This window comes from Pteronotus mesoamericanus, unplaced genomic scaffold (genome assembly GCF_021234165.1).
Source record: "Pteronotus mesoamericanus isolate MK-2021 breed Mesoamerican mustached bat unplaced genomic scaffold, CSHL_Meso_final scaffold_85, whole genome shotgun sequence".
Lineage (NCBI taxonomy): Eukaryota > Metazoa > Chordata > Mammalia > Chiroptera > Mormoopidae > Pteronotus > Pteronotus mesoamericanus.
Window position 1 is genome coordinate 70,661,163 of NW_026555329.1, and position 13,250 is coordinate 70,674,412.

The 13,250-nt window shown below is 37.6% G+C and overlaps 1 protein-coding gene across 6 annotated transcripts in view; it reads right to left on the bottom strand.

The window, feature by feature from the left end:
- Window positions 1-13,250, bottom strand: part of CNOT4 (CCR4-NOT transcription complex subunit 4) — a 137,500-nt gene that overhangs the window by 50,463 nt on the left and 73,787 nt on the right. For all 6 annotated transcript variants that reach the window (XM_054564022.1, XM_054564020.1, XM_054564021.1 and 3 more), the window contains exons 4-6: window positions 4,404-4,490; window positions 3,540-3,641; window positions 2,670-2,795 (exon numbers count right to left, since the gene is read on the bottom strand). In XM_054564022.1, coding sequence (XP_054419997.1) covers window positions 2,670-2,795; window positions 3,540-3,641; window positions 4,404-4,490 — 315 coding nt within the window. The remainder of the gene's footprint in view (window positions 1-2,669; window positions 2,796-3,539; window positions 3,642-4,403; window positions 4,491-13,250) is intronic.

The window sequence follows — 13,250 nt, forward strand, 5'->3', positions numbered from 1 at the left end:
AGAAACCTGTGAGGAGGCTATCGCAAAACTTCACCTGGGCCAACGAAAGTCCCCCCCCAAAAAAAAACATTAATTAAGGCATTTCATCAACCACTTTATTGTACAGAAAGGATATTAAGAGACAATATTTTTGCTAGCTCAAAAAAACTTACTTTTAAACATCATCTTCATATAAAAATTAAGTACTGTAATATGTCATTACTAAATTTTCTGAAGATCACTGAAAATCAATTTCTTTTTCTTGATTAAAAATTTTATGTTTCCACATAACATTTAAAGTGTTCTAAACTTTAGATCTGGGGTTGCCGATTTACAGCTGGCCACTTTGTTTTTTTGTAAATAAAGTTTTATTAGAACCATCACATTCATTTACAAACTATCACTTACAAATTGTCTGTTATTTATGAGTTGTCTAAGGCAGCTTTCATGCTACAACAGCAGAGCTGAGCAACTGCTGCAGGGACCATGTGGCCCAAAAAGCCTAAAACATTTAACTGGCCCATTACAGGAAAAGTTTGGCAATCCCTGCTCTATACATAACAAAGAAAATTCTGTATTTACTGTAGCTGGTATTACAGATCAGAAATCAATGTCACAAACAGTAGGGGAGAAATTAGGCAAAGGCTGACTGGAAAGTCATAAACAGAAATAAACTGCAATGGAATTACTCTGAATAACTTTTTACTATCTGCATGTATACCATGACCAGAACAGCATTTTAACTTACCTTTAGGACTGTTTATTGTTTTAAAAGTGTGGTCTAAATAGATGTTTTGGGAAATCCAAAACCAAAACAGAACAGTTCAAAATAAAACAATAAAAACAAGCAAGGACAGGGCCACATCGTCTAATTGGGCACAACCATATCACACACACGGCACAATGCATCGTTCCCAGTTCGGAGAGGGCTCTTGTCTGTTTCAACTGGATCTCTACATATTCCAAAGGGTACTGAATTTTGAGTTATACAATAACAAAAAAAAAAAAATCATCTGATTTTTGCCATGATACAATTTACTCAAATTTTTCTATTTTGAGAAAGTATTTTAACAAAGAAACCCCCTTTACAAAGTAAATTTAAACTCAGGTGAAAAAGAACAAGATGAATTCTGGACAACAATATGAAATGAATTTTAAATTACTAAGAACAAATACAATTAGATGTTGATTTTACAACTTTACCACATGAAAAGCCTTGAAAGCTCTTTCTGTAATCAATACTTCAACAGATATATGGCTTTCATTAGCCACAGAGCTTAAGCTGATATTCGAATGATTCTACAGGGGCAGACCCTAAAACAGGTTAAATCCCATTACAAATTAAGTTCTAAGGGACTGTCCATCCATTTTCTTTAAAAAAATTATTTTTCAATTTTTCAATTACAGTTACCATACAGTATTATAATAGTTTCGGGTGTCACCCTTTTTCTTTTACTGTTCAATACTACTTAAAAATGAGATAAACTGGAACTCAGAAATTATTCAACAGAGATTTTCATTGTAACAGTACCTCTGAGTAAAGCATACTCCCACTAGTCAAAGCTAAGATTTCACCCAAGAAAGCTTCATGAAGGAAGGAAGGAAGGTAGGAAGGAAGGGAGGGAGGGAGGGAAGGAAGGAAAGGAAGAAAGAAAAAGATATCGAAAAGCACTTAGTGGATAACTAAGAAATGAGTTAAGTCATCCAACAAAGGTCTTATTTTAACATTGCTTTTGGATCATAAAGATAACAATGTCAGGAAATTGCAATGTACTTATTATAATGGGATTTAATCTGTAGTAACTCCAAGTCAAAAAAAGGTATTATTTCATTTTATTTAACAATCTGCTCTTAAAGGAGCCCCTACTGGACTTTCTCTGGTTTGACCTGGAGAATAAAAGGTAGTAATCAATGCCCCCCACCTTCTAAATGAGAAGTATTCCTGCAAAAGTCCACAGCAACAATCTGAAGTCCTCATCTATAATAGGGAAGTACAGCATTGTGCTTTGGTATAATCCTCATTTAATATGTCGTATGGTCAACATTTTTACTTGTAAAGACATGTTTATACTACAAATTGAAAGGAGACAGACAGGAGAAGAGGAAATGTAAAAATGAACATAAAATAATAAGCCTTCAATTTACGCTTTACAGGATCCTTTCATGGGGAGAATTGTTTTATAAAAACAATGTGAGCTTATCAGCAACATTTGATAGAATATGATTTTCTAGCATGCTCTGTCAAAATTAGAGGTTGGTGCGGGGGCGGGGGGGGACACAACTCATAATTTTAGTATCACGCTCAGCTGTCATTTTGCTGACATTCCCCTTAAAGTAGCATTTCCCAAAATGCTTTCCTTGGTCAATAAAGTTCCAATTGTACATTCCCATCTTATGTATTAGGTATTTATTAGCATATTAAAAACTCTGGGAAGTCCTATAAGAAAGAAGCCTATTTATCCTCATTAATCTAGCATTTTCAAACTCAGTGGACCAAAGACCCATTTTCATTATAACAACAGCCTACAGAACTGACATTCCATGGAACACTGTTTAGAAAATGCTACTTTAAAGTAATGCCAGTTTACAAAAATAAAATCCCTAATTTAGCGATTTTATTTTTATAGTGATTTTATAAAGAAGAATCCTCACTTTTTCTGCACATTTGATAATTCACATTACTTTACTACCTGCATTTCCTCTTTTGTGAAACTGGCCGCCTCGTCCCCCAATTCGTGTAGATACATGCAGTCAGGCTTTGGACACTGCATATTCTTTAAGAAGTAACTGCAGTATTTTGTTGTACCTAGAGATGCCTGCAGAAAGAGGAGGGGGGAAAAAGGACTCAAAATGTGAAAGGACACCACAGTGAGCATTTCCACATTTTATGTTTTCACTGCACCTAAAATGACACACAGACACAACAACACAACAAGTATGGCTGTGAATACTAGAGCAATAAACCATTACTAACAGTTTAATAAACCATTAAACCATTAAGACGATGCTCATTTGAAAATATGAAGAAAACATCTCAGTCTACGGTTTCTAGGACTTGAGCATCCAAATCTTCCCTTGCGATCAGAAGAGAGACAAAATCTGTTCCGCATTACAACTAGTCAGGCACATAAGCAAGCAACTTCCTTTTTCTAATTATGCCGTCCTTCCTCCACTTACATAACGCACTGCTTAGTGGGACTCTTCACTCAAACCTGCACTCATCAATGTCAACATATTTAAGGACAACACATCAGAACTATTATCTATTTCTGATAAGAATAACAGATTTATTTTTAAAGAATAAAATGTGAAAAGAATAAAATGTATAGGAGATTTAAAATTATTATTCCCTATAATGAAAGTGTTTATTCACCCCTGGCAAAACAGGACCCTACGTAAGTCAGCAGTAAGCAAACTGGCTGTCACAGGTTGGTATGGGTGCCTAAAAAGCCATCTTCAAAAAGACTCCCTTCAAAAGTAGTATGAAAATACTAGGTACTCCTCTACTTGCTACATTTTATTCCTTCCCCTTTAAAAAAAAATCCAGAGGACCGTATTACCTTAAGCGTTCTGCCGTCTACAACCACGTTGTTGACACACTGTATGGCTCTGAGAGCATCTTCTGACCGGATATAGGTGACATAAGCACTGGCACTTGGACCCTGAAGTGAAAACACAGTTATCAGTTTCAAATTCAACAAAAACATTTTAAAAGACTTCTCTTGCTACTTGCCTAGGAAATTCTAAAAACATTTACTACTACTACTATCATTAGTAATAATCACAATAATTAGAAGTTGTAGTAGCTTTAATTAAACCATATACTACCTCATTTTAAAATAATCATACTTAATAACTTTTATCTGTTTTTAAGTAGACTAAAGTAAGTATGAATAAAATATCATCTTTGGACTGGCATTTATTCTTTTAAAGTCATTTGACAGGCTCTTCAAGCTTTTCCATAAAGCAAGCTTTGAAAGTTAGATTTTAAAAGCCAAGATCTGAAGACACTGTGTCAAATTATATTCTCCCCCAAGATAAATGCCCTTGGCAAGAATAGTCTATCTGCTAATAGCAATGTAACAAAGATGCTCTATTAAGTTTCCAGTATCTGAAAATATTAATTAGAAGTCTTTATCTAATTATTAGACTAATTAATAATGGACTCAGCTTCACCTCCCCTTCAAACCATCACTAAATCTCTGTTTTACTATTTCCCTCTTATTACTATCAATTCACTGTTAAGTCCTGGAAGAGTCCCATGAACACCAAAAATGGTCCCACCCCACCAACAGAGGTCACTACACTACTTAAGTCCTTGACCCTAAAGCTTTCTAATCACAGAAAATAAATTTCCCTTCTGAACAGCCCAGGTCAAACCCAGATCATAGGGAGGCAAGGCAAAAATCTCTATAATTAGTTACCTGTGAGCCTGCATATGATGTGCTATTATTGATGACAACTTTATGTATTTTACCAAACTTCCCAAAATATTCTGGTCGTTTTAAAACCTATAAAAGAAGAAATAAGATATAAACTGTCCCCATTTTCATCAACTTTCTCCTCTTTACTGAAAGAAAAATAACTTTTAACATTTTCTAATAAATGTGACTATTTTCCTAATTACAATTTGTGTGGTTAACCTTCAGGAAATCATCAATAGAGTCTAATAGCTATTTTTTATTGACCCACTGAATAGAAACTGAGACCTACTAAGTTTGGTATTTTCTACTATGTTCTAATCCTGCACCAAAACTCTATGAGATCTTAACATTTACAATATTCTTAAACACAAAACAGATCAAATATCCTGACCACATTTTCATTAATAGATATAAGAAATTATTTCTCAAAACAATGACCGAAATTATGTATTAAAGACAGAGATAAAAATTCAAGGACCTAAGCAGAAACAGTCTTCACTGATGAATCTATTGTGTAGTCACCACCATATGCAGGCAGAGTGGACGCCCGTCCAGCGTGTGGTGAGTGGAAATCTATGCGATCCCGAAGGGCAAGCAATCAGTGTTAAAAAAGAAGAAAGAGCTAAGTAGGCAGAAGTCTGTGTGACTGTCGATTAATGGGGCCCTCCTCCCACCCCATCCCCAGAGCATGCTTTAGGAATAAGTCATCAATGCAAAAATAAATAAAATTTAAAACTCTATTGTGTATAATATCTGATATATTAAAGCACTGTTTATGAGCTACAAATTCCAAATATCGTAACAGAATGCTCAACTGTTGATGATTTAGGATTTATCACTTTGTGTGTATATATGTTTATTTAGTTTCCTTATGTCAACTGCTACTACCATTTCTCAACTTTCCAATTTTTTTAACCTCTCTATTCCTGGTAAATAATGTATGTGAGATGATAGATGGGAAAACAACAGTTGGGAAACAAATATATTATTTCTTTCTCTATTACTGAGGTTACTTCTCCATGGTTACCACCCCTCGTACTTGTGATCAACTTATGTACTCCTTTATCTTCTCTTAAAAACTTACTAGGTTGTGTGTGAGAATATTATAAAGTGTTTGGAAAGAATACTTTGCATACACTTGAACGGGTATGCACAGAAAGCTTCCTTTGAAAGACAGCTTGCTATTTGGAGAGACTGTAGGAATAGTAAATCTACAGGTAAACTTTAGAAAAAGAGCCCTTGCTGGGTGGCTCAGCTGGTTGGAGCATCGTCCCATACACTAAAAGGTTGTGGGTTCGATATCCGGTCAGGGCACATACCTACACTGAAGGTTCAATCCCCTTCATTGAGGCACATACGGGAGGCAACAAATAGATGTCTCTCTCCTTCTCTCTCTCAAATCAAGAGACATATCCTCAGGTGAGGATTTAAAAAGAAAAAAATTTAGGAAAACAGAATAGATATAATTTTGAAATAGATGCAAATCATGGTAGAGGTTTTTGTATCAAAGTACATACTGGCAAATTAGCCAAGTTTAGATATGTTCTGTGTAAGACAGAATCAAAGCTTTGTGAAGTGGTCTATGACTGGGGTATCACTCATTCTTAACAGTTTGCAACTTAATTAATATATAGCTGACCCCTGAACAATGGAGTTTGAACTGTATAGGTCCACTTATACATGAATTTTTTTCAATAAATATATTGCCAAATTTTTTTTGAGATTGTCAATAATTTGAAAAAATATCACAGATGAACTATGTAGCCTAGAAATACCCCCCAAAAATAATAATAAAATTAAAAAGTTAAGAGCTAGGTATGTCATGAATAAATAAAATATAGGTAGATACCAATTTATTATTTACTACCATAAAATATATACAAATCTAATATACAAGCTTAAAAATTTTGAAAACTTACACAGACATACACAATGCCACTTGCAGTTGAAAGATGCAATATTAAATCAAAACTGCATAAAATTAACTGCAGTATATACTGTGCTACTGTAATAATTTCATAGTCACCTCCTGTTGCTACTGCAATGAGCTCAAGTATTACAAGTATCTGCTTAAAATGCCACGTGGTGCTAATCATCTCTGTGTGAACAGCTGTCTCGCCAGTACACTGGGTGGCACAGTAAAGTGATCTCTCAAGGTTCTTGTGTATTTATCACTGCGTTTAGTACAATACCATAAACCTCAAATAACGCCATGGCACCCATATGAAGTGCCACTAATGATGCTGAAGTGCTCCCAAGAAGCAAAGTCATGACTTTACAAGAAAAGGCTGAAGGGCTTGTTATGTATCATAGATTGAGGTGTGCAGCTGCAGAAGCCGCCATTTTGAGATCAATGAATCCAGAGTAAGAACATGTGAAAAAAGAAAAGGAAATTCATGAAGCCCTTGCTGCAGCTACACCAGCATGTGCAAAAACCTGGGACTTCTGAAAAGAACCTTTTCATCTCATATTGAAAATGCAGCTGTTATGTAGGTACAGGGTTGCTATAAGAAAGGCATAACTATATTCTCTAATAGAAGCCTAGAAAAAAGCAAAGTCATTATACATGACAACTTAAAGCAAAAGGAAGGTAAATAAGCTAAATAATTTAATGCCAACAAAGGATGGCCTGATAATTTTAGAAAGACGTTTGGCTTAAAAAATGTCAAGATAACAGAAGGAGCTTCTGCTGACCAAAAGGCAGGAGACAAGTTCCCAGTTGCGATTAAGAAAATAACGAGGAGAAAGGGTATCTGCCTGATATAATACAGATGAAAGTGCCCTATTCTGGGGGCGGGGCATGGGGGGAGAATGCCACAACAGACATTTATTAATAAAGCAAAGAAGTGTGCACCAGGAGTTAAGGTAGGAAGTGAAAGACTACCTCTACCGTTTCGTACAAATGCAGTCAGATATATGATCAAGAATGCCCTTATCTATAAAAAACTGCTAACCCCTGAACCCTGAAAGGAAAAGATAAACATCAGCTGCCATTCAGTTAGCTGTACAATGGCAAGACCTGGACTACAAGAACCCTTTCTCTGGACTGGTTCCACTGACGCTTTGTCCCTGAGGGCAGGACGTACCATACCTTGCCAGTAAGGGACTGCCATTTAAAATTCTTTTGATATTGGACAATGTCAATGTCCAGAAGCCTATCAGTTCAGCAATGGAGGCGTTGAAGTGGTCTTCTTGCCCCCAAACACAATGTCCCCTAACTTGGCCTCTCGATCAGGATCACACAATCTTTAAGGCTCATCTCTGGAAAGGACTGCCGACGCTACGGAAGAGAACCCTGACAGAGGGAACATCATGAAAGTCTGGAAGGATTCCACCACTGAAGGTGCATCGTTGTTACAGAAAAAGCTGTGGAAGGCATCAGGCCCAAAACAATAAATTCCTGCTGTAGAAAACTGCCCAGATGTCATGCATGACTTCACAGGTTTTATGATAGAGCTAAGAACGGAAATCATTAAAGAGGTTGTAGATATGGCAAAAAAGGTGAGGGGAGAAGGGTTTCAAGATATGGGTCTTCAAGAAATTAAAAAGCTAACAGACATCACATCAGAAGAATTAACAGAAGATGACCTGCTGGAAATGAGTGCTTCCAAACCAGAGCCAGACAATGAGGTAGAAGAGGTAGCAGCAGCGCCAGAAAACAAACTGACGTTAGAAAATCTGGCAGAAGTGTCCCGATTATGCAAGACTGCTTTTGACCTCTTACATGACACAGACCCTTCCACACCCGGGCAATGAAACTAAACTAAATGGTGGAAGGATTGGTACAGTATAGAAACATTTTTAGAGAAATGAAAAAGAGAAAAAAAAAGCCAGCAATTACAATGTATTTCTCTACAGTTAACACCAAGTGTGCCTGCCTCTCTTTCCATTTCTTCTGCCTCTGCAACCCCTGAGAAAGGAAGACCAGCTGCCCCTTCTTCCTCCTCAGCCTCCTCAGTGTGAAGATAGTGAGGATGAAGACCTTTATGATAATGCACTTCCACTCAGTGAATAGTAAGTAATCTTTATGTCATACAGTTAAACTTCTTTGCTGTGTGTCTTCATGTGAAAACTCCAGCACGTGCACAGCAAATACGTTACATGAAACATCTCTGTCACGACCATCGCCCCTGCCTAAGGGGTCCTCGTGAGTAGGACCTTGTGTTCAAGGCTTGTGTCCTTACACAGGCATAAAGTAAGTGACATTTAATATAAAATTAATGTGTTTTCTTACTGTTTTATAAGTTTGCTTTCAAAGAATTACATTACTGTACAGTATGCCTCTCTTGCACTTGGAGAAACTATCAGCCTACCATCACAAGTAGTTTGTTTCTAATACTGTATTATGGATACGACTATAATGTTGAATGCCCTAAATATGGTCTAACGATTCATTTGTTAGTGTATAGTCTAGGCTACCATAAAGTCATCATATAAATTACACTAGGCTATTATAAAACAATCATATTTTCTTTTTCATTACCAATGCATGCATTGTTATACCTATAAATAAATGTGAATTTTTTCAATTATCTTTCCATTTTGATGTCTACTGTTAGTAATATACATAACATCTACTGTGTTTTGTTTCATATAAGACAATATTGATGTAGGTACTGACAAATGATTCATCTTGTAAATACATGATGTACAGCTATGGCATCAATAAATACAGTATTTTCTCTTCCTCATTGATTTTCTTAATAACATCTTTTCTGTACCTTACTTTATTGTAAGAATATAGTACATAATACATACAAAATACACATTAATTGATTGTTTATATTATCAGTAACGTGGTCAATAGTAGGCTCTTAGATGTGTTACAGGAGCCAAAAGTTATATGCTGATTTTCAAGTTGCTCCTAACCCCTACATTGTTCAAGGATCAATTTTAATTACTTTTACCATATTTTAATTTAGGTTCTTGTAAGTATAATGTTGTCATGTTTCTACAGACAATTCAACAAATTAGAAGGTGAAGTGATTACACTTTTTCCACCAAATCCCCTGAGGAATATGATAGTAATAGCGGCAAAGGCAATGACCGTGGGTTGTTCACAGCAGTGTCTCAGAGTTGGGGGGTAGGAGGAATACTTTCTGGAAAGTTTCCTGGCAGGTGCGTGTAGAACTTCATTCACTACTCCAGCTGGATGCACATCAACTCAGCAAAAGGCCTCACAGCCAAAATACCTGCTTCAGAGGGCTCTGGCCGCCCCCAGTTTGTGCTACATCAGCATCTCATGTCACATCTGAGTTTATGGCAGTGGTTCTCAATGAAGGCACCATGCAAGGGGGCATTTTGGAAATTTCTGGGAGCTTTTATTGGGGGACATTGTCAAAGTGACTAGGAGACACTATGGTTGGTCAGTGGACGGGAGCCAGGACGGCTTAGCATGCTCGGGCTGGCCTGCAGAACAAAGAACTGTCCTGCACAACTTCTGAAATGCCCTACAAGACATTCACTGAACTGAGAAGACTTTATAATTAAATGAAGCTAGAAACAAATTGCATATTATATATAAACACAAAGTAGCTTCCCAGTTTTGATATATTTCAAATTTAGAGGAAAGCAAATACTATGTAATTAAGAGAAAAGTACAAATGCTTTGTTTGGAATTATACTTAAGAGTTGTTTCAGAAAATAGTCACTGACACTTCATGGTACCTGAGTTGTCGATACCTACTCCTGTAACAATCTGCATTTGTAGTTGCCATGTTCACAGTGATTCTACAAGCGGATGTAAGCATCTTACAACTTTATTATGTACTGAAAAATAGTACTTCACAAACTTGAATACACATACAAGCCACTTTCAGATCTAGGTAAAATGCAGGTGTGGACGCAGCAGTTCTGAGGCAGGGCCTGAGAGTTCGCATTAGTACACGCCCAGGCAACACTGACGCTCGCGGCCCTCGAGTAGCAGGGTTCTGGAGTCATGGTACCCACAGTTAGGAAGTCTTTTTATAATTACTTTTCTTTTGTTTCTCCTTTACATTTTTTGCAGATTATCTATGTAGACAGATTATATTATCAAGAAGGCATTTTGTGAAAGTGAAAGGGTGTCATAAAATATTACTTTTTAAAAAGTGGGTACTGTCTGATAAGGTGAAAGACCACTGAATTATGAAGTTTTTGGCCAATATTTGGGTATAGCACCTTCCTGACAATGTAAGATTTGTATATGATTACACTGACATGTCACACTGCAGCCAGAATGATATTTTCAAAGTACAAGTCTAGCCATGTCACTCTGTTTTTAAGCACATTTCACAGCTTCCCAGTACCTTGGAGATAAAGCGCAAACTCCTTCACATGGTTAGAAAGCCCTTCATAATCCATCATCACTTACCCCACCAGCCTCATCTCTCACACAGCACCCTTCCCAGGCAAATGAATCCCTTGCAGACCAAGTTCTCTGTCTCATCCAGAAGCACTTGTAAAGCTCGTGTGCCAGGAACATTTACCCCAAAGACAACAGAGGGTACATACCTCCCACCTGAAGGTCAGGTGCTACCTCTTGTGCCTCCGCAGCATATACCACTTCTCATAGTGCACTGTTACTTTTGTAAACAAGCAGGGACTACCTTCTTACTGGTGTATGCTCAGCGTCTTACAGAGTGCCTGGAACACTTCAGGTACTCAATAAATGCTTATCGAAAAATTAAACTATCTTTGCAGTGAACAAAAAGAATTACATGGATACAGAACACTGGTGGGCCTCAATGTATCAGCAAATGACCTATAGCTGAGAAGAAAGGGCCCGCCCAGGCAAGAGAAATTCAAATAATTTAACCTTTAACTTTTTATGTTATGTTGAACACCACAGATTCTGCCAAAACATAGCAGTCAACTAGCAAAATACTATTAAAGTGAATAAAGTATAGGGAGTAGGCCAAGCACCCTGCTTATCACCACATTATCCATATATTCAATGTTAATCCATATATTCAATTTACTTCACAGTGAGTCAGTTTTCATACTGACATTGAATATGAAAGGTCATGTAACAGAATTATAAATGCCCAATAGCATGCTTAATGCATAAAGTGTCTTCTTTGGGACCAAAGTCAAGTGTTCATGAATATGACAGAGAAAATCAAACACTTGGTAAGCAGATGGAAGCATGAATGGATACATGGATGATGGATGGATGCATCCAGGACAATCATCGGTGTAACACACACTGAAACAGGAGCTTCAAGACAGGGTATGTGAGGGGTGTGGGGGTTGTGGTTGGGAGGTTTTCCTAGACCTGGCTATGCTACGCAGCAGCTGTGTGATCACAAGCAGGTCACTCCACTTCCCCATGCCTCCATTTCTAATTTGTAAATGAAATGGCTGTGTCTTCAAAGTCTTTTAGTTCCTCAATCTGCTTTCTCAGGCCACCACAGAGCTGGGACTCTCCTGTCCTTACCTGCTGCGCAGCTAATCCCTGGTAATTCTTAATCTTTTCCCCAGAGAGGCTTTCTGTGCATCTCTCTACATTGAGTTCCCCACTGTTACGTGTTTGTCAAGAGCCCTGTGGTTTGCTGTTATAAATGCTCAGTATGCTTTTAAGTCCCTAGGTTTTGCCTTCCCCACGAATCCGCAAGCTTGCCAAGGGATGACGTTGTGACTGGCTTGCTAAACTACTTTATTTCCGACATTAAAATACCCAACACATGGTAAGTATTCAGGAGTTAATTTACAGAGTGAATGAGTTAGGTTCCAACAAATTTAAAATCTTACAATTTAGCAGATGGTCATTACCTCTCATTGTTACCTCTAATTACCACATCTTCTAAGATAGCTTTTTTTATTCAATAAATGATACATTTGACACTCGATCTTGGTACGAAATTTTCTGGTATACAAAAACTGTGGTCTGAAAAGACTAAATTTCCCCAACCACTGATATCATCTGCTTCTGACATCCAACAGTCAACATCAAAGATTCAAGGATGCAGGATAACCTGAAGCAGACGATCCTCCTCCTGATGTACCATCAGAAGGTCCACAGCAGCCTAAAGCCTCGCTGCAATGCCTGCGTCATTCACCTCACTTCATCTCATCACAGAGGCACTTCGCCACCTCACAGCATCTCAATCAGGAGAGCAAGTACAGGACAGTCAGATGTTTGAGAGAGAGAGAGACAGAGACCACATTAACATAACACTTATTACAGTATACTGTTAAAATTGTTCTATTTCATTATTGGTTATTGTTAACTTCTTACTGTGCCTCATTTATCAATTCACGTTTTATCGTAGGTATGCATGTACAGAAAAAAACGAAGTATACATATATAGGGTTCAGTACTTTCCTCGATTTCAGGCATCCACTGGGAGCCTTGAAACAAATCCCCCACAGATGATAAAGGGAGAATATTGTAAATAAAAGCAAATTATAGATTCTAAAGAAGAGGTAGAAAACCTATAATCCAAACGTCAGATTGATGACTTAATTTTACCCAGCCTCCAGGTGCTGCTCGATACACCTCCTCCAGTTCTACAGCTGACCAGATCCAAGATGCATTTAAGAAATTCAAGTACATTCACATCTACGAGTTCTCAAATCAAGATAAAACTTCCATTAGTTGGTTGGAGGAGCAGTTTCAGAAATGCAAATAATAGAGTCTAAACAATGTTAGGCGTAAAAAATGGCAGGTAAATAAAAAACTTGCAGTGGCAAGAGTGCCCTCTGGTTAGGAAAAAGGCAGAACTGAATGGCAGGGCGGGGGGCGCGGGGAGGAAAGAGCGGATGAAAAGCTGTGGTGGTGGTCGGGGAACTGGTCCCGGGGGAAGCGGCACTGTGGCCGCCTGGGGCGTTAAGTGCGAGCTTAGAAAAGGGGGCACTAGCTGCCGA